The 23,206-nt window shown below is 38.1% G+C and overlaps 1 protein-coding gene across 1 annotated transcript; it reads left to right on the top strand.

The window, feature by feature from the left end:
* The first annotated feature begins 13,189 nt into the window (after positions 1–13,189).
* Positions 13,190–22,081, top strand: LOC103436299 (squalene monooxygenase SE1-like). Its single transcript, XM_029103647.2, has 8 exons — positions 13,190–13,423; positions 13,603–13,714; positions 13,910–14,084; positions 14,412–14,580; positions 14,723–14,941; positions 15,042–15,317; positions 15,403–15,681; positions 21,873–22,081. Exons 1-8 carry the CDS (start codon positions 13,190–13,192, stop codon positions 21,957–21,959), a joined length of 1,551 nt encoding a protein of 516 aa, XP_028959480.2. The 3' UTR covers positions 21,960–22,081.
* Positions 22,082–23,206: the final 1,125 nt, after the last annotated feature.

Genomic DNA, 23,206 nt, shown 5'->3' with positions numbered 1-23,206 from the left:
CAAATATCATGCTCATAATCTTGTTTGGGCTTGAAATACTACACTTGGGCCGAAGGTGGGTAGTTTGTATTAAGATTTAATTCTCGGCTCACTAGTAACCTTTCAACCCAAATAATATCTAGATGTCCAGCCCAAAATGAAATTCGGCCGAGTACTAATACAACTGAGATTCTTAAAAGGATCAGGTGGAGAATTGATTCTGCCGAGACCTAATTTCGGATTGGTTTTGCCAAATGAAAGGATAATATCATAATCCAGGAGTAGACCGAGGGAGTAATCGTGCCCAGGGTCGGGACTCTAAGCCGCCCCTCGGATGATTCCGAAGCTCTTTCGATTATTCCTTGAATGGCGTAGAGCCCGGATTTGAATGTTATAACCCACAACCTTTTGGTTGTATAAACTTCTATCGTAACTGTGCTTAATACAACTCAAGCCTTCCAAGCTGCTAACCAAACACTATGGAGTAGGCTAAATGAGACTCCTTAGACACTACCATTTTAAAGTTTTAGACTTGCAATTATGTAAAGTTTCAAAGTTGTGTATTATTTTAGGATTTTAGGGTATTCGCACTACTACAAAAAAGAAAAGACGAATAAACAAGATGGAAGTCGTTGCATTATCAACACTAAAATTCTTATTCAAAAGAGAATGGTGAATTTGATAGGAGATATGACTGAATCCAGTAATGCCTACCCACATATCTCCTAGAATAGAATCAAATCATTGGTGTAGTTCTAATTAAAAGATGATACAAAGTAAGTTTTACATAAGGGGTCATTTTTGGCAATAGCACATGGTGAGCCGAGCAGGAAATGAGTTCTCCATAGACTTGTTTTCGCACAGACTACAACGTTGATATTATTTGTGGTTAAATTTGGTGTTGTGGGCCTACATATCTTCTCGTATCATTGAAGAATCAAACCATGTTTAGTTTGGAGAGTTTTTTTTTAATCGATCATACAATCTCGGAGGACGGTCCACCTCAGAGTCATCGATGCTTATTTCTTCGGACCAGGCTCTCCCTTTCTTTATTGTAGCTTCTGCCTTCCATAGATGCAATTGATGTTGAGAGTGAGCCTTTTTTATGACCGTTTGTCATCCTCGTCATCAGTCAGCTCGTACCTGTCGGATTTACCTTTGTCCCTTTCTTTAGGGGGGCTTTTTCTTTCCTTGCCTTGCTTCTTATAAACTCCCAATAGTGCCATTGGTTGATGATTTCCTCGATGTTGTCTCTGAGCGTTTGTCAATTTCGAATGGTATGGCTTATGCACTGGTGGAAGGAGCAATACTCTTTTGGCTTTTCTTTACTAGATGTTTAGGAAGAGGTTCCGACCGTTTGAGGAAGGGTTTGTACTTGATGCTGTGAAGAATGTTGTTGATGATAGTGTGCAGGTCTGTATATTGCCTCAATCTAAGTGGAGTTGATTTATCTTTTCGTCCTCTCATGTCATTTCGACGAGAAGATAGAGGTGGATTGCTCCAGTCTTCTCTTTTTCGTTTGAGCTTCCTATCGCGGTCCTGATAAGGAACCTTCCTTTTGGTTTTGTCATCCCAGTTAATGAGGTCAAACATTCTACTATCTGACGAAGCCTTTGCACAATCGGCGATCCGACGAAGCATCTGCACCATTCGACTAAGCCTATACAAATTGAAAAAAAAAATTGGGATATTTTCTTGGTTCAATCTTTGCTTCTGGGTTGAGGTACAGAGACAGGGTGCGAAGAAGAGAGAGAAAATGAAAAAAGAGAAAGGAAAGTAAAGAGACATGGAAAGAAGAATGAGTCAAATAAAAAAAAAGTGTAGTTAATAATAAAACATTATAAAATGAATTAAAATGACAAAAATAATTGAATAAAAAATAATTTAGTCCATGATGTATTCTGATACTGTACCAAACATTTCATTATCCTTTCACTACTTAGTTCATGTTAAACTAATCCAACTTAGTCCCTGAAGCTGGTCTAGTGCAACAAACGCATCTTAAGATTAAAAGTCCACATAAGTCTAAGTGCAGTGAGAGTACCAAGAATTTGCTAGGATTTTAAATGCAATCTAATAGTATCTATTGAGAGGTGAGAAAAGAAAAAGAAAAAAGTCTCTCATTTAAAACCTTATTTATTTTTTTATAGGCTTAAATGTCAAAATGGTCCATGTGTTATAGCCATATGGCCAATTTAGTCCTTGTATTTTCTATTTGGCTAATTTAGTCCTTGTGTTTGTTACTGTTAGTCAATTAAGGACATTTAATTCAATTTCTTTTTAAAAAATTCATAGAAAAATTATATGAGATATAATTATCCTTTCTCTTTGCTAAAAAAATGCAAATCAATGAGAAATAACACATATAAGAAATAAAGCTTCCAATCTGAAAAATGACTAAGTTTGTGACATAGAAAAGAAATGGGGTAATGTTAGTGAGGAGGTTGAGGAGTTGGGAGGAGAATGATTTTTCTTTTAATTTTTAATTTTATTTCATTTTTAGATTATTTTAAATCAAATAAATAATTTTATAAATAAGTTTATAATAATTTATATTTTTTTACATAAATTGGATGGAAATGTCCTTAATAGGCTAACAAAGATAACCAAATTGGTCAAATTGAAAACACAGAGATTAAATTGACTCAATGACTAAAATACAGGGACCATTTTAGCATTTAAGCCTTTTTTATAAGTCATGTTTTAGTGTTTGCCAAAAGATTTTGGAGCGACAAAGTGACAAGGAATTTTTCTTCAATGTCTGCTAAGATGATTGGGGATTTAGATGGATCCTAAGGTGAGTGTACCAAATGCCATCAATAATCCAACCCTCCTCCCTCTTTGATTTCTTTCACACCCCATAAGCTCAAACAGAAGAGAACCTGCCAACCTCTTCTTCTTCGTCTATACCTTCGTCATCTTTGGGACATATCTTCTCTTCAACTTCATCTTCTTCATCCTCATCCATCATGGATATTTTTGTAGCAAGTTCTAATCGTAAAAAAAATATTGGATTATGAAGAATTGTAGGTTTGAATTTCCGGAGTTTTCCCTTTTCATTTCAGGTTTTTCCCTTTTCATAACTTGAAAGAAAAAAAAATCCTAATGTCTTTTCTTTGCATATGCGTCTGTACTTGTGAGTTGCAACCTTTCTTGTTTTGTTCTGCGTCCGATTGGGCTAAGGCCCCGTTTGGGATTGAGGTGATTTTAAAAAAAGCCACTGTGATAAAAAGCTGAGGGTCATTTTTGTGTTTGGTAAACTGAAAAAAAATGGCTTATTTTGGAAGCTGCTGTGAGAATAAGCTGAAAATCAAAGGAAAAGCTGAAGCTGCTATTTGCTGCTTTGAAAAAAAGCTAGTTTTTTCAAAGCACACGGAGCTACGGTGCTCCTTTAATGAAAAGACACACTATCATCCTGATTTTTTTTCCAAAAGCACTTTCACAAAAAAATTTACCAAACACTCTACTGGCTTTATTTCACAGCCGCTTATTCTCACAGCACAGCCGCTTATTCTCACAGCAGCTTTTTTTCAAAGCACAGCAATACCAAACCAGCCCTAAGTTGATCACAACCACATTTTTATTTTCTTTATTTTTTATTATTTTGGATATTTTGGATAGTGAAAAAGAAAAGTAGAATTATAGAGTACACATAAAAATATAGATACACAAATAAAAAATCTAATCGTATGATGATATCGTTGTCGATCCTCGATGACCATCTCAACTTTGAAAAGAAAGAACGATGACCGACTACGCACATTCGACCTGGCTTTTCATTCGCACCAACAAAATCTGAAAATGAAAAAAATTATCTTTCAACCCATATTCTATATTGCCCCAATTTATCAAGGGAGAAAAGACCCATAACTGAACATGCATCGGTCCTTGATTCTTCTTGCATTGGCAATTGGGGTCGATTTATCCTTAGGTTTTTTGCTTCCAGTCTCGTGCTCTCCTTCTTCACGAGAGGCAAGTGCTTCTATGTGCGTCATTTGGTGCTCAAGTAGGTGATAAGGAAGGTTAATCTGTGCCAGGATTTCATTAAAAATGATCCCTCAACTCTACGTGTGGTCATCAATTTTTTTTCAAAATCCTAAGAAATCCAAGAAATGATCCACACAAATCCATACAAATATATATATATCTGTTACAATCTATATAAAATTGTAAAGTCTATCATTTGAAATCTGTCATTTAAAAAAGTCTATTAAAATCCTCTTAAATTCAAATTGGCTACATCCCTAAGGGCGATAATTTCCAGGGTTATTGGGCAATTAACAATTATTGCGTTAGTGAACAGTAATTGCCTAAGGCATTTCTAGCCTATAAATGAATTACAAAGCAATTGGCATTGAGTTTTTTTTTTAAATAATATCATGTTTAATTTCAAATTCTCTTAGTTTTTTTTTCCATTTTTTCTATATTCTTTTTTTTTTTCTAAATGAATAATATAGAGTATTGGATTACATTTTTTTGCAATCCAACAACCCAAGTTGTGCCACATGGGCATAAGCCAGCATGTTGTCAGCTCAAACGCCTAAAATCACATGTGAACTCCACACACTTGAGGCAAAAATTTATGAATGTGGGTGACGTCAAATAGCCTCAAGCAAGAAGTTAGGCCATTCTCACCTAATTGCTCGATCCGTGGGAGATAGGCCCACTGGATTGCCCTAATGATGGGCGTGGGCTGGAGCAGCTTTTGGAGAGATTGAGGGATTCAGTCACCCAATAGGTGGGGCAATTTGGCGGTGTAAAAATGCCCTTAGCGTAGATTAGTGTAGAATATCGTTTTTATTAAAAAACACCAGTAATGAATTACTATATAAACATTAAATATAATTCATAATTGAACGATTTAGTTACTAGTATGTCAATAAGGGTGGGCGTCAATACAACTGTGCAATGATCGATTTGGTGTTGTTTTGCCCAAAAACAAAGCCAACCAGCCTACAACCAAACCCAAACCGTAATAAATTGATTTGATTTTGTAAACATTGGTGATTGACCACTAAATGATGTAATGGATGACTATATCAACCACTTTAGAGCACTGTAGCTTAGTTGGCAGCAAGCACTATCATCTGTGCCTATAAAAGGGAATGTTGAGGATGAGAGAAAATACATAGAAGCCACAAAGTTTACTGAAGAGGAAGAGAGAAAAGAGAGGAAGATGAGAGGAGATAATAGAGAGTTATTTCTGTAATCCTATTATTCTAAATTACAGTGAAAGCACCACTGTTGCCCCAAGGACGTACTTCAGTTACACTGACTGTAGAGGAACCTCGTAAATTTTGTATCTTGTTTATTTATTCCATTGCACCCACCATCGATTTTACAACACATTATCAGCACGAGAAGCTCTCATGTTAGTGGAAAGCACAACGCCATAAATCAGGTGAAGCACTATCTACCTCTCACCTCCGTCAACTAAAATCGCACAGAATAAAAGGTATGTCCATTTTCTCTCTCCCACCGCACCAGAAGCGTCCCACCGAATTTCGATGAGAATTGAAAATCTACGACCTGTAGTCGTCACATGATGAGAAAACTCGTACTTGATGATTGGTTTCTAGAGATCTAGAAGAATCTCATCAAACTTAGAAACCCAGATCACGTTGTTTTCAACGGATTCCAAGGACTCCTATGAATCCTCAGTTGTCTGAAATGTTGATGGCAGAACTAACTCCACACAAGCCTTCCTCTCTTGTGCCTCCATCAACCCCGTTGTCATCTATGTCTCTGCATTGAGGTTCTTGCTTCACGATGCCATGTTCCCTGGGTCATGCAAGAAAAACTCCAATCTGTGGTAGCCTTTTTGGATTGAATTGAATTTGGGCAACCTCAACAACAACCCAGCTGGCCCTGCGTTTTGAGACTGGCAAAGACAGATAAGGAAGAAAAATAATAGAAAAGGGGGATTGATAGAATGGTAAGACACATGTGAAAAAAGTTTGGAAATGTGTGGTGTTGACTGCACCCTAAGAAAAATAATAAAAAATATATATAAAGGGATTTGAATGATGCACGACACCATTTGGTCAAAATAATAAATAAAGACAAAAGCTTTGGGTTGGTGCATGGCACCATGCTACAGAAGGAAAGAAAAAAATTAATAAAGGTTTGAAATAAATGTTGACAAAAGAAAGAAAAATAATAAATAAAAAGGGGTCTGATACTTCTTGTTATTTATGTGAATTGGTGTTGGTTCAAAACCCTTTCACAAGTTCTATTTACTTTAAAGCAATTTATTTATCATGGACGGTTTTACCGCCTACTGCTTTAAGTTTTGATTTATGTGAGTGGTGCTGAATTAAAGCCCTTGTCACAAGCTTTATTTGCTTAAATGCAATTTATTACTATGGCTGGAATTACCACCTATTGCTTTAATTTATTTATTATACTTATCTTTTGTTACAATGAGTATAACAAGGACCCAAATTTCTTTGATTAGATCAGAACCTACAGTTTCTTGATCCTCATCATATAAAAATGATTGGACCCGAAGTTCCATCATACAAAAAAGATTGGGCATGAAGTCCTTTGATCCTCAAGATCAGGACATGAAGTTCATTGATGAGCACCGTAAGTTTGAACTGTCGTAGTGCCTCAACTTAATTGTAATAAAGGTCATAAGAGTCTCAGACTATTAAATAAGGATTAGAAGTTCCTTGATTCATGTAAATGATGATATAAATAAAGACCAGAAGTTCCTTATGTCCATACTCAAAATGGTTTAGCAGAAGCATTTATTAAGTGGATGAAATTGATTACCCGCACTCTACTCATGAAAACAAAATTGCCAGTTTTTACATAAGTACATTCTATTTTGCATGATGCAGTATTAGTTCGGTTGAAATTTGTTATCAACCATCAATACTTCTCAATATAACTCAAGTTTGGGAACCAGCCAAACATTATACATATAGAGTTTTTGCTTGTGTTATCTATGTGCCTATTACACTGCTACAACGTACTGAAATAAGGCATCATCGCGGATTAGGCATTGATGTTGAACATTATCTATCATTCAATATTTAGAACCCTTGACTGGGGATATGTTTACCGCGTGGTTTGTGGACTATCATTTTGATAAGACAGTTTTCCCGCCGTTAGAGGGAGAAAATATCGTTCCAGAAGAACAATGAGAAAATATCATTCTAGAAGAATGATGAGAAAATACCGTTCCAGAAGAACGAAAAGAATGTCTTATTTTGATTCACGAAGCAATCAACATGAAAATGAAAAAAGAATAATTGAATGATGCAACAATATATCAATCAAATGCCAAATGCATTTAATGATGCAATGAAAGTGATGAAATATAGTGATGCAGTAAATGATTTATCTATTGCGCGCTTGAAGCGTGGCAAACCTTCAGACTCAAAAGGTTCAGTCATTTGAAAAGAAAAGAATATCGCACTACTAAACAATTGCATTCCCGTAGCATAACTATTACATGCCGGAAGCATGACAAGTGTGGATGACAAAGCCATATCCACACCATTACCTACTATTGGGGAAATCCCTATATATGTCGACCTTCATCCTCCATAACAAGGCACACATCCAAAACTCCTAACTCTCTCTCTCTCTCTCATTGCCGAAAATGCATCTGCAACCAAACCTCTCAACATACTTAATTTTCTTTCTCTCCGAGAATACCTCTTCATAACAAGTCATACCAGATCAAGAGTATCTTATATCATCAGGCATGAGAGCAAAAGTATCTCATATCATGCAATCTCCATGTCCTTTTCTTTGTCCTTGTTCTTACCTGCAAAGACAAGGATAAAGAAAGCAATATGTTGGAACCTCCACTCAAACTTCCGATAAGGAATCGATTGCCTGGAACCTTTCCTAATTGCTTACCTAGTATTTCTCTCGAGTAGCCATCTTCAACTGTTGTTGGAGCTAGGTCTCCAATCACCAAAAAGTGATGAACCATCCAAATGCAAGGGTTGCATTCCACTCCTGCATCAAGGGACAAATACTACAAGAGAATATGCCACACATGCATGAGGGGCATGGGGGACAACCAGGGAAAATACCACTTATGCAAGGGGAGCAAGTAAGGCAAGTGAAAATGATACATTGAAACACGTGGAGACAAGCGCAACAAACACATGTTGATTCATCCCCGACAAAGCCGAAGATCACTTGCCACGTGAAGCTCCTCATGGTCCAATTTCATTCAAGATCAAACATCGACGACCCCTAAAGAAATCACAAGTCCAATTTAAGATTAAGTATCTACCACCCTTGAATCAAATTCAGCTCCAGATACAAGGAGTAAAATTCAGACCTTTGGAGGAAGTCTAGTAGAAGGCCCTCCAACCCAGTTCAAGAACAAGTCTATGGAAAGTCAATAAGCACAATAGATATGGTACTACTTATCAGGGGGAGCATCCAAAAATAGATCAAGATTTTAACGAGTCAATCAAAGATTTGTGGTCATCCAAGGGGGAGTGTTGTAAATATTGGTGGCTGACCACTAAATGATGTAATGGATGACTATATCAACCACTTTAGAGCACTGTAGCTTAGTTGGCAGCAAGGCAGCAGGCACTATCGTCTATGCCTATAAAAGGGAATGTTGAGGATGAGAGAAAATACATAGAAGCCACAAAGTTCACGGAAGATGAAGAGAGAAAAGAGAGGAAGAGGAGAGGAGATAATAGAGAGTTATTTTTGTACTCCTATTATTCTAAATTATAATGAAAGCACCACTGTTGCCCCGATGACGTACTCTAGTCACACTGACTGTAGAGGAACGTCGTAAATTTTGTGTCTTGTTTATTTATTCCACTGCACCCACCATCGATTTTACAACATTGGTTACAATTTTGAGTTTTATAAACGACTCTAAACCAAACAAGACTAATCAATTACATGTTTGTTTTTATACTACTTTATTTACGCAGGTAGTGCTTCTATTGGCTAATAAGTAAATGAGGATGTTGAATTTGAATTGATTCTTGGCTTGCGTATTGAAATTTAGGTTGGGTCAATGAACTAGAAAAATAAAAATATATAGCAAGTTAGAACAATACAAAGGACAGACAGAGTGAAAGGTGCGGCGGCAGTAGAGGAAAGAGAGAGATGTGTGATTCTAAGGTGTGTTTTATCTCATCCTATTGTGCCTTTATTTATACTAGTAGGGAAGGTAAATTTCTTACCCCAATAGGATTACAACCCTAATAGGATAATATATAATCTAAAGAGATATAGTAGAATTCCACAAGGATAGCCTAAGATATGATTGGATTTGCACGATCACATTCATAATCTAATAGGATTGCAACATTCCCCTTGAGTGTGTAAATACTCAAACAAAACATTGCATTAGGTCTTTAGCGGATGAAGTAGATAAGCTGATAACTCAAACTAACGAAAACATGCATTGTGAGTAGCATGCATTGCAGTAAAACTCACAAAACCTTACTATGGCAAAAGCCAAAATAGGTGAAAAACCCATAGGCTAAGGAGAAACGTGAGAAGTATGCATAATATCAAAAACAAACGTCATACGGGATGAAAGTAGTATACCTCATAAGGGTATGACCATCTGAGGATGGTTGCCTCATCAAAACCTCAATAGATAGCAAAACTCAGTAGGAAAAATGCTCCTAATCGTAGGAAAAAATAATACATTAAGATTAAGTGAGTATACTTCTGGATACTCCCCCTTAGTTTGACAAAACTTCCAAATAAGAGAACTACAAGTTATTCAGGTCATAAAATTTACACATTCTGATTCCTTGGACAAGCTTTTGAAAAGTAAACTTGGGCAGTGACTTCGTAAAGAGATCGGCCAAGTTGTCTTGGGAATAGATTTGCTTGACTTCAATGTTCTGATACTGTTGTTGCTGATGAGAATAAAAGAACTTTGCCGGCTTGCTGTTGTCTCCCTTGATGTATCTGATAGGATTTTTAACGTCTATGCAAATAGGGTCAAAATCACATGAAATCAAAATCACATGAAATACTTGCAAGAATACAAGGATATTGTAGTATAGATGCTCATGCAAAGTCGTTTTCCTCAAGGACTATTTGGATAACTTATGTAGAAACAATTCCTAATTAAATACTTAGAATTAAAACTTGAGAAAAGAGAGTTTGAGAGTGGGTAATATTAAAAACGAATTTTAAACAAAAACTAAAATAATCGAAGAAAAGAGTTTTAAATACCAATTTATAAAGGCACTAGGGTTCCACCATCACCTAGCAATCCTATGAATTTCTACCAATTACTTACAATTTACACATGCCACTTCGAAGGTTAGATTTTCCTAATACATATTCTCCTCGTGATATTCAAGCAAGAACGTATATCTAACATGCAATCCGTCTGTGATATTCAGATCAAATATGAACATACAAGACTCATTAAGTTTTATGAAAACCTTTTGAAGAACCATGCAACCCCTAAGAACGTGATATTCGCCTTAGATGAAATTACAATTATCAATCACAAGAAGCAATACTCAATCCTCCGGTGATATTCCGACCGAATTGCATCCAATTACTTGCCTAAACATCCTAATGGTGGCCAATCATCAAGATAATTAGATAGTTTGAAACAGTGATCAATAATTCAAAGTGTGCATGCAATCAATCATAAGCAATTAAATAAAAATTACATATTCATGCTAAGGCTCAAGGCTTCGCCCTAGCAAAAGGAATTAGTTATGCATATTCATAATTGAAATCATAGAAAATATTATTAAAAACAAAAGGAATGAAAGCACCTTAAAGTAGAAAATCTCCAAGAACCCTAGCCAAGTTCTTTGTCTCTGAAGTTGAATAATAATAAGCGTCCACAAAATTGTAGACGGCCAAAGCAATATATTTGCTCAGCCCTTACAAACCCTAAGACATAGGTTTCTTATTCCAACTAGGAAACTAAGAAAAATAATAAAAAAATATCTTAGAAAATAAAACCCTAATTAAACTAGGAGAATCTGCCAAGTACTTATCCAGCCACGTTTTAGCCTCAGATCTCCTCCAAATCAGGCCCAAGATAGGTTGTTTTAAAGATAAGGACGTTCCGAACACATCTCCAAAAGGCCACGAAACCATCCGAGGTCATCTTGTGCTCCAAAAAACGCACTTTAAGCCCAGAAACGTCATTTTCCAGCACCGCGCATCGCTCCTTTATTTTATCGCCATAAAATAACCGCTTGATGGAAAAATCCCAAATTTTGATACGATCAAGCTAATTGACTCAAGAACGTCTTCCAATTGGAATTACTCCAAAATTCGTCCATTTGACTCCATTTTGCTTCAGAGAAAGTCGAGAGTCCTATATTGAAAATACAATTCAAAGTATCAAAATTCTTCCAAAATATGAATAAAAATATACCAAGAATAGGGTTAAATATATAATATAAAATTCACTTATCAGTATCATTTCTTCAGTTGGTTGATACAAGTAGCGTTGTTGTCAAAAATCATTGTAGGGACATCAACGACGATAGAAAGACCGCTAGTACTTCGAATATGTTCCATAATTGCTCTCAGCTAAAAGCATTCATTAGCTTCATGCAAGGCGAGAATTTCAGCATGGTTTGAAAAAGAGTCGTCACAACTAATGAATGTTTGGTAAACCTCCAAGAAGTTGCAATGTTTCCAATCATAATACGTAACCCGTTTGAGAAAGTGCCTTGTGCAGGTCAGATAAATAACATGCATCAGCATAACCAACAAGGCAACAATCAACTTGATGACCGAAGAGGGCGATGACTTCTCTCGAGGATTCATAAGGGAAGAACATACCCAAATTTGTCATACCCCTGAGGTAGCAGAAAATGTCTTATGATTTAGCTCATAAATATTTAATGCTTTGACTTTATATTCAACTCAGCAACTTTCCATATAGGAGTTGAAGAGTCAATTAATTAAAAGAATTATTTTTGTTTGTTCCTAATTAAATCGCCCTTTTCTTATGATTTAGCTCATAAATATTGACTATTAGGCTTTTGAGCTTTCAGTTTTATTTTTGAAATCAATAAAAGAAATGTTTATACCGAATGTCGGGTTACACAATCAAGTCTCATTTAGAAAGAGCAATATGTCCAACTCACATACACACTTCTCCTTTATATTATCTCTTATCTCTCTCAATTGTATATTCTCATGATTCATATGTTTCTAGCATTATGGAACAACTAAGGCTTGCAAATCTATTTTTTACCTATGAATTATGTTTATTCATGTATGATAATTTGTTGTCTATGAAGATTGACAATACGTATTTTTAAATCTATGATTTGTGTACTCATATGAAGATACATGGAGTAAAATTTGCATACCGGAATTACGTACCTATGTTTATGCATTTATACTTCCATACCTATGTTTACGTACTTATACTTCCGTACCTATGCTTATGCACTTATACTTCCGTACCTATGCTTGTGCACTTATACTTCCGCACCTATATATATCACTTTGTTAATGTACCTATAATTTTTATGGGTGTTCATTTTCTTGTGGAGATGGAAATTGTGTTAGTGGTGATGTTTTGTTTTTCTTTTTGTAATGTATTTTTGTCATTTCTTTCACATTTATATTCACAATTAATCAATAAAAAAAATTCATTTATTTTCTTGTACCTATTAGTACATTCCAAAAATTTTTGAATTTTTGAATTTTGAATTAAATCTATTAATGGGTGGTTTGAGTGTGAATGTCAATTCCTAATTTTTAGACTTAATTATGCATTGAAATTTGAATAGGAAAATGTGGATAGCAATTTTGTAAATAGTGTATGTGATAGAGGCAGTTAAATATGACATGGAGTTAAGATTTTAAAATATGGACTTAAATTAGATAGAGAAAACCATGCAGGTTATAATCTAAAAGTAATCTTATTTAGGTCCTAAAATCTAAAAGCCCCAAAATGTAAATGGAGTGTAGTTAACAATTTGTAGGGTGTCAATAAAACAACCCTTTGCATAATTCCGGGCAGTTTGCATGTTAAAGGGCACGAAACTTGGAATAGGCAACATATGAGTGTGTAACAAATGTATGCTAAATATGCGTCTTTCTTCTGCCATCTACCCCTCACGCAATGCTCATGTCCAACTGATTGTGGAGGGGATGTATACGCCTTTGCTCCAGAGCCAAAATAGCAGTTTTTTGACCGTTGGCTCACTCTATATAATGGCGCCAAAGTTTTAATCTTGGCAGAAACTCTAAAATCATGGTTTTCCAGCTTATGTTGGTTGCTGTCGTGGCTTTTCTGTTGGGGTTTGTTTCCTCGTACGGTTTCAGACGGAAGAAAAAGGACAGAGCTTTAGTAAAGGATCGGAATGTGAATGGTTGGAGGAGCTCTGAAAATGGAATGTGTCTGCAGAAAGACATAGGTGCAGGTGTGGATGTTATCATTGTGGGTGCTGGTGTTGCTGGTTCGGCACTAGCTTACACTCTCGGGAAGGTGACAGTCTCACTCTCTGAGGGTTCTTGGTCTTTTGTACACTTTCTTTTGATCTATACTTGAAATGGTTTAAGGTTTATGCTGGATTCATTTGGTTTATGGAAATGATTGAACTTCTAATGTTCTTTTTGATGTTTAAGATAGTGATCAGTTACAATATTATCTGCATTGAACTGCAGGATGGGCGCCGAGTGCATGTGATTGAAAGAGACTTGACCAAGCCAGATAGAATCGTTGGTGAACTGCTACAACCTGGGGCTTATCTGAGACTAATTGAGTTGGGCCTTGAGGGTAATTAAGATATTTACGCATATGAAATATTTTCATATTACTTAGTCGTGTCAAGAATGAACCTGAAGACTCGCATTATTTGCTCAAATTGTTGTAATTTCTGCCAGGTTCTAAAGTGGTTGACCTTTCCTTCTGTTTTTCCTTTTCTAGTTATATATATATATATATGCTAAATAATAATCGGTCTATGATTAGATTGTGTCAACAAAATTGATGCTCAGAAAATCTTCGGATATGTTCTTTACAAGGATGGGATAAGGACCAAGCTGCCATATCCTTCGGAAAATTTCAATCCAGATGTGGTTGGGGTAAGCTTTCACCATGGGCGTTTCATTCAAAGAATGCGTGATAAAGCTTCATCTCTTCCAAGGTATCCTTCTTTTCCTTTCAAACATTCCCACGTTATTATGTATATACAGCATTGCTGAACTTGTATCTCACAAACAGATTCCAGTTACATATAACGATGTGGTGAATAATGTCATTGAAATTTGGTGCATGTAGAGTTACTCAGTTTTGTCTTTTCAAGCTGGTAGAAAACTTAAATACTCGGACTTTCTCTCTGTTTCAGCCTTTTCTATTAAGTAATGTTATAAGTTGATTTCTAAATGTTTCTAGTTCTACTATACTTAAGCTAGTTCACTAGTACAATTGGCATACATGATATTCATTTCATCCTCCAAAATTTTGACTTCAGTGTAGAGTTGGAACAAGGAACGGTTACATCTCTGCTTGAAGAAAAGGGTACTATCAAAGGGGTGAAGTTTAGACGCAAAGGTAGTCAAGAGTTCACTGCGCATGCACCCCTCACAATTGTATGTGATGGTTGCTGTTCAAACTTGCGACGTTATCTGTGCAATCCTAAGGTGAAAATAGCGTGCCAGTTTTGTTTTCTTCTTTTTTCTAGTGCATGCTAATTATCTCAAATGACATGAAAATAAATATACTGAACCAGATTTTTAAGAATTTTCAATCAGCAAATCAACTATTGCCATTGTTTATCTGCAGGTTGATATTCCTTCTTGTTTTGTTGGTTTGATTCTTGAGGATTGCCAGCTTCCATATGCAAATCATGCACATGTAATTTTGGGGGATCCATCACTCGTATCATTTTATCCCATCGGCAGCAGGGAGATTCGCTGCTTGGTTGATGTACCAGGCCAGCAAGTACCTTCTATTTCTAGTGGTGAAATGGCTCACTACTTGAAAACAAAGGTGGCACCCCAGGTAGGATTACATCTTGGAAACTTAATGAAATATGTGTTTGATTTTATTCGTACTTCACTTATCTAACCATTTGAACTAATTTAGTCGTATAATATTTCAGGTTCCTCCCGAACTGTACACTGCTTTTTTGGTTGCCATTGATAAGGGAAACATAAAAACAATGCCCACCAGGAGCATGCCTGCTACTGCTTCTCACACCCCAGGTGCTCTCCTAATGGGGGATGCAGTCAACATGCGGCATCCTATAACTGGGGGAGGCATGGTTGTGGCTCTATCGGACGTTGTTGTTCTAAGGAATCTTCTCAGACCCCTGCGCAATCTGAATGATGTTCCTGCCCTATTTAAATACCTCGAATCCTTCTATACGCTACGTAAGGTAAGCAGTCTATGCCTTTCACTGTTAGCAGTTGGCTCAAATTTACAGGTAACTTCATATAAGATAATTCTTGGTTTCGCTGCAGCCAGCGGCTTTTACCATAAACACATTGGCAGGTGCCGCGTACAAGGTGTTATGTGCATCCCCTGATCCAGCAAGAAAGGAATTGCGCCAAGCATGCTTCGATTATTTTTGCCTTGGACGCGTCTTTTCAAATGGGGCTCTCGCTGCTTTCTCCGGTCTAAACTATTGCCCCTGGAGCTTGGTTATCCAGTTCTTTGTCGTGGGTATTTATGCTGTTGGACGCTTGCTAATTCCGTTTCCTTCACCAAAACGTATATGGATTGCAGCCAGACTAATCTTGGTGAGTAACTCTATTACAACAACCACTCCCACAAAGTGAGGTCGCTATATAAATTCTAGAACACCACTATGCTCAGTTTTCTATCATGTTTTTCACTAAATGTAAGCAAAGGGGGCGTTGGGGTGTACAAAAGGTGCAATGGCATAGAGAGGCCCCAAAATATTTTACCCTCCTATATATTACATGATTTTGTGCTCTATATTTTATGGACAAAGCCTAAATCATGCTTTTATGGCAATTAAAGATTATTCATTTAGTAAGAGTGAGATGTTGATTCCAATTAAGTTTGAATATCGATTGTTGAATCCTGAATGAATATATTGTCCAATTTTTTTTTAATTAAGGAAGGCTTTTTTATTGAATTCACACAGGACCCCCAAAATGTTAGAGACGACCCTGAATCCAAGTAGTCCAAGTGTTTTCTTAGAATCTCCTTCCAAGTCTTCCCAGGTCTTCCTTTACCCCTTTGGCTCTGTCTTTGTCTCATAATTACATCTTCTACCCCCAAAATGTATTTTTGTCATGTCTTTGACTCTATCTTTGTCTTTCCAGGTCTTTCTCTACCACTCTGTCTTTTTACAATTAACCGTCATTTCATTTCAGAATTTATAAATAAACTAGCATCTTGTCACATGCTTATGCGTGTGACAATTTGCTCTTTTACATCCTCACTCGGAAAATTAAGGGAACACTACCCCAACCTACATGCTCCACTCAGAAAGCTTCAACATACAAGCTTCAACAAAAGAAAATTCAAAGAACTTAGCGAAGAAGGCTTTGGTGTATTTAACACAATACGTTGAAATGAAGGAAAGCTTATTTATTGATATCCCCGATAAGCTACAAATATGTACATATACATGAGTCAAAATAAACAAACAAGATGGAGCCTTCACAAAGGTTGCTTAGGAGAAGTCTCAGCAGTCGGTAGAGCCCCAGAAAGAGAAGGCATCGGAGGGGGATCATTCGGAGCCTCAGTACTGGACAGAACCCTAGAAGGATGAAGCATCAGAGGTTGATCATTTGGAGCTTCATTACGCGGTACAGCCCCAGAAGACGAAGGCAATAAATGCCTTTGGAACAAACCCACAAATCTCTGATGATCAAGTAAAACCTGACCATCAGTTTCCTTCATCTGGTCAAGCTTCCTCTTCATGTTTGTAGCATAGTCATGTGCGAGCCGGTGCAACTGTTTATTCTCATGCTTGAGCCCTCTAATCTCCTGTTTGAGACTCATCACTTCGGCCACCAATGATTCAACTTGGCGGGTTCGAGCAAATAGGCGTTGGGCCATATTAGACACAGAACCTGCACACTGAACACTGAGAGCCAGCGAATCCTTAACAGCTAACTCATCAGACCGTTTGGAAAGTAGTCTGTTATCTTTGGGAGTGAGAAGGTTCCTGGCCACCACCGCAGCGGTCATATCATTCTTCATCACGGAATCCCCAACGGTAAGAGGACCAGTAGGGGAGACGAAGGATGGGCGCCATATGTTGTCTGGCGAAGGCGGGGCTGCCTCTTCAACAAGGTTCAAGTCAAAACGACGGTCGGAGGGGCCAGACATTTTCAAAGGTGTTGAAGAGAGAAGAGGTCGGACAAATCAAGATCTTAGAAGTGCAAGAATGGAGCTTCTACTGGTGGAGATTCAAGTGTGCTTTGGAACTTAATGCCAGCCCCTATAAAAAGCTGCACTCGACAGAGCCTCAGACATCGAAGAGGCGCCTGCTCAAAAATCGAAGAGGCGTTTGCTTTCTCAAAAGCTAGGCTGCTTAGAGACCACGAGGGTTGATCTCATAAATCGAAGAGGTGTTTTCTTTCTCAAAAGTTGGGCTGCTCAAAGATCACGAAAGCCGATCTCAGAAATCGAAGAGGCGCTCGCTTTCTCAAAAGCTGGGCTCCTCAGAGACCACGAGGGCCGATCTCAGAAATTGAAGAGGCACCTACTTTTCCAGCCTTGTCAGCACCTGTCACACGCACACTCAGCTTTGCGGAAATTATGGGTATTCTGTCGAAGACTTCTGGGGAAGTAGAAAACACATGAATCTTACTGTCCAATCACCCACTTCCCACACACAACAATAGCTCATGGGTACCACAGATAACTTTGCCAAAGTTCACTGCCAAAGTTGAGCACGTGAAGCTTGCAGCTCCCACTACATCGCTCTGACCAAGAAGGGTAAAAGAATAGTAAAGAAACAGCACTACCAAAGTTTAGACCCATAAATTTTGAAGGTCTAGCTACCATATTATTACCCACAAGGGTAAAGGAACAGTACCACTGCTGGATAATTGGAAAGTCCCTGTGTGTCAACCTCTGTGCCTCTTGGCAAGGTAGACTAGCAAACATGCCCAACCTTTACTCACATTCGAGAAAACACTCCCAATAAGATTGCTTGCTCCAAAATCGAAGAGGCACCGTCCTCCGAATCTCGAGAGCCAGACTCCCAACATGACTACTTTCTCAAAAATCGAAGAGAGGGTAAAGGAACAGTACCATTGCTGGATATTTGGAAAGTCCTTGTGTGTCAACCTCTGTGCTTCGTGGCAAGGTAGACTAGCAAACATGCCCAACCTTTACTCACATGCGAGAAAACACTCCCAACAAGATTGCTTGCTCCAAAATCGAAGAGGCACCGCCCTCCGAATCTCGAGAGCCAGACTCCCAACATGATTACTTTCTCATAAATCGAAGAGACACTGCTCCCCGAATCTCGAGAGCCAGACCCCCAGCATGATTGCTTTCTCAAAAATCGAAGAGGCATCGTTCTCCGAATCAATCGAAGAGGCGCTCGCTTTCTCAAAAGCTGGGCTGCTCAGAGACCACGAGGGCCGATCTCAGAAATCGAAGAGGCACCTACTTTTCTAGCCTTGTCAGCACCTGTCACACGCACACTCAGCTTTGCGGAAATTATGGGCATTCTGTCGAAGACTTCTGGTGAAGTAGAAAGCACATGAATCTTACTGTTCAATCACCCACTTCCCACACGCAACAATAGCTCATGGGTACCACAGATAACTTTGCCAAAGTCTCTGCCAAAGTTGAGCACGTGAAGCTTGCAGCTCCCACTACATCGCTCTGACCAAGAAAGGTAAAAGAATAGCAAAGAAACAGCACTAACAAAGTTTAGACACATAAATTTTGAAGGTCTAGCTACCATATTATTACCCACAAGGGTAAAGGAACAGTACCACTGCTGGATAATTGGAAAGTCCCTGTGTGTCAACCTCCGTGCTTCGTGGCAAGGTAGACTAGCAAACATGCCCAACCTTTACTCACATCCGAGAAAACACTCCCAACAAGATTGATTATTCCAAAATTGAAGAGGCACCGCCCTCCGAATCTCGAGAGCCAGACTCCCAACATGATTACTTTCTCAAAAATCGAAGAGACACTGCTCCCCGAATCTCGAGAGCCAGACCCCCAGCATGATTGCTTTCTCAAAAATCGAAGAAGCATCGTTCTCCGAATCTCGAGAGCCAGATACCACATACCACTTTTTCAAAGTGCTCTGACAAAGTTAAAACATGTGAAGCTGGCAGCTCCCACTACCGTGCTATGACCAAGCAGGGTAAAGGAATAGCATTACTACTTGTTGTTAGGGAGACTCCTATATATGTCGACCTCCATCCCCAACGGACAGGCAGACCTGCAAAAATGCTCAACCCTTCCTCATATCTGAGAGGGCACTCCCAACGAAGCCTTTCGAAATATTCAGCTTTCTTTCCCCCCGATAATACCTCTGCAAACAAGCTATACTAGAGCAAGAATATCTCATATCATCAGGGTTAAAAGCAAGAGTATCCCATATCATGCTTTTTCCCTGTCTTTTCCTTTGGCCTTGTTTTTACCTGCAAGACAAGGAGAAAGAGAGCAATCAGTCAGCACTTGAAATCAAGCTCCCAGCCAGGAACTGACTACCTGGAACCCCTTACCTGATTACTTACCTGGCATTGCTCTCGAGTACTCATCTTCAACATCTTATGTTTCCAAGGAAGATACCGCATCTGCTTGAGGAACAGATAGGGCAAGTGCGAAGGATACAAGGAAGCATGTGGAGACAAGCGTAACAGCACACGTGCCGATACATCCATTACTCTGTCAAAAGAAAAAGTATCCCATATCAGCAGGGTCGAACGTACTCTAGATTTGATGGACTTGTTTTGACCCTCAAATTCTTCAGTCGGCCTTATACTCTGGAGGAAACCAGAAAACCCTCCAGCTCAGTTCAAGAATAAGCCTGTGGAAAGTTACTTCTTCAAAAGCAAAAGTATCCCATATCATCTCTTCTCATTTTTCTTCTCTTTATCCTTCATGCTGCTACAAGATGGGGAGAAGGTGAACAATCAGCCGGAGCTCTGATTGCTTACCTTGTCTGTCACCTCTTTCAGCAGATCCCCTAGCTCGGCGACTTGGGGGACTCCTACTACATGGTTTGTATCGCGCTTGACCAAGCCTGAAACTACAAGTAAGCTTCAAGTGAAATTGATACATTACCTTGTGCATCTCCACCAGTTAAAGATACCACCCCTGGATGGAGGAAGAGTACTTCCAGAGAAGCTGCCACATCTACCTATGAGACAGATAAGGCAAGTCAAGATGATACCACACTCCGATACTTAGAAGTTTCGTGATTACGAGATCATTCTCCCACAATATTTCCTAATGTCATTTGTACTCTAATGTCATTTGTACTAAATCATTCACTTGTACTCACTAAAGGAGAGCTTGAACCTATGTACTTGTGTAAACCCTTCACAATTAATGAGAACTCTTCTATTCCGTGGACGTAGCCAATCTGGGTGAACCACGTACATCCTGTGTTTGCTTTCCTATCTCTATCCATTTATATACTTATCCACACTAATGACCGGAGCAATCTAGCGAAGATCACAAAAAGCGATCGTTTTCGCTACCTAGGATCTATCTTGCAAGAGAACGGAGAATTAGATGGAGATCTCAACCATAGAATACGAGCTGGATGGATGAAGTGTAAGAGTGCATCCGGCGTGTTGTGTGACCGTCGTAGGCCACTGAAGCTCAAGGGAAAATTTTATAGGACGACAATAAGGCCAGCGATGTTGTATGGCACAGAATGTTTGGGCGGTGAAACATCAACACGTACACAAAATGGGTGTAGCGGAGATGAGGATGCTTCGTGGGATGTGTGGGCACACGAGAAATGATAAGATTGAGAATGAGGATATCCGAGGTAAAGTAGGAGTAGCCGAAATTGAAGGAAAGATGAGAGAAAATCGGTTCCGGTGATTTGGACATGTGCAAAGAAGGCCGACTGACGCTCCGGTTCGAAGATGTGACTACGGGACAGAGGTTCAGGGCCGAAGGGGTAGAGGAAGACCTAGGAAAACTTTGGAAGAGACTTTAAGAAAAGGCTTAGAGTACTTGGATCTAACGGAGGACATGACACAAAACCGAGCGCAATGGCGTTCTAGGATTCATATAGCCGACCCCACTTAGTGGGAAAAGGCTTTGTTGTTGTTGTTGTTGTTGTGGTTTTTATTTTTTTATTTTTTTTTAAATTAAAGAAATAAGAGAAAAAAAACTGTCCACCGCATGAGATTTTTTTCTTTCTTTTAACAAACGATATGATCTACACTAAGGGTGGGAGAGTGGGTTATGTAACATCCCACGTCGTCCAAGGGAGTAGATCATATAAGCCTTATATGTATATTCTCATATTTACCTAGCACGAGGCTTTTGGGGAGCTCATTGGCTTTGAGTTCCATCGGAACTCCGAAGTTAAGCGAGTTCACACGAGAGCAATCCCATGATGGGTAACCCACTAGGAAGTTCTCATATGAGTTCCTAGAAACAAAACCATGAGGGCGTGGTCGGGATCCAAAACGGACAATATCGTGCTATGGCAGAATCGAGCCCGGGATGTGATGGGGGCCCGGGCCGAGATGTGACAGGTTAAGCCTCATAGTATGCTAGCAATAATGTGGTTAAAATTCGTTTTGACGAGAATTTGTTTGTTTGGATTTTTTTTTTAAATTAAATTGATTTTGAAATCATGGTTAAGGAAGGGTAGTTTGGGAAATATGAATGCTTCCTATTTTATTGTCTTATGGCTTTTATATATGTATGGATAGACGAACAGCCTTATATGTATTTATTATTATAATTTTTTTTTTTTTTTGGAAAGCTATTTATTATTATAATTTTGCAGGAAGCTTTAAGAATCATTCTGCCCATAATCAACACTGAAGGAGTAAGACAAATGTTCTTCCCTGCACGCAGATTTCCTTCGGTATAAACAAGATACTCAGAAAACCGAAAACAAAGAATGTCGTAGGCTCGTAGCACACTTTCTCAATAATTACAGATTCTTCCATGTAACAATTTCAAATCCTGGATTCTTCCATGTAACTATTGCTACATGCTCTCTTCACTTCATGCAGTATACTCACTTTGTATTACATAATTGCAAGGACTGCTAGGTCAGGACTAACGTGAGTGATTCTTGACCATAAATACAAGTGAGTCTTGCATGCATCAATAGTTAGGAATCAGTCATTATTGTATCACTTACACGCCCTTATCGTATCATTGTCCAATTGCAATTATATTCAAATAAAATAAACAAATTTCATACTGACTTGATCCATAATCCCATATTTTTGACAGATAATTATTCTAACAGTCATGATTATATGCTATACTTAGTTTACAGGAGGATTAGGGAAGTTTGTTTTTTTTTCTTCTCTTATCTTTTTATGTTTTAGTTTAACATTTCTAGTTGTCACCCCCGCCCCCTGTTTGGCACCCATGGTTTTTAAAACCTAGAGATTTGTTTTTTTTTTCTTTTTTTGACATTTGCATGGCAGAATATTAATATTTTGTACTATGTATAATAATATATGATCCACTTCCACACTTACCAGCCCCTCTCTGACTAAATCAAGTCTTATTTGGACAGCCATTCCAATGCACTTAATCGCTGACCATGTAAATTTTCTGGTTCTGTTATACGATCACTACTAGTTCCGAAATGTAAGAGAAAAGGGTTATAGTCAGCCTCGCGTGAACATGTTAACGATATAAATTTGTAATGAGCTAGAGATTGAGTTGTAGCCAGCATCATTGTAGAGAGTACTTTGTTATCTCGTAACATATAAATATCATAACAATTGCGAAATAAAAATTATATTTGTGAAGTAAATTACTTTATTATTCAATAACCTCCAAACATTTGTTAATTTCGGTTACATTGTTATTTCCATTCAAAACTATATTCTAATTTACGAAAAATGAAACTTAAACTCATATGTAAGAGGAATGGTATATTGTCTTAGCCAACTGGCCTAAACTCCCATTTGCCAAAAGATTACCTATATTTTAGTTGCAAATGATTCCACTAAATCTTGGGGGGGAATGAAATTTACTAAATTACGCAGTCTTGTACAAAATGACTTGCTTTCAGGTCTTCCAATTTGGCCTGGGTAAATAATTTACAGTGGTAGGCGCATAACTTATCCACGTTTCTATCCCAAAACCAAAAAA

The sequence above is a fragment of the Malus domestica genome, chromosome 05 (genome assembly GCF_042453785.1).
Source record: "Malus domestica chromosome 05, GDT2T_hap1".
Lineage (NCBI taxonomy): Eukaryota > Viridiplantae > Streptophyta > Magnoliopsida > Rosales > Rosaceae > Malus > Malus domestica.
This window is presented reverse-complemented; position numbering and strand designations above follow the sequence as displayed.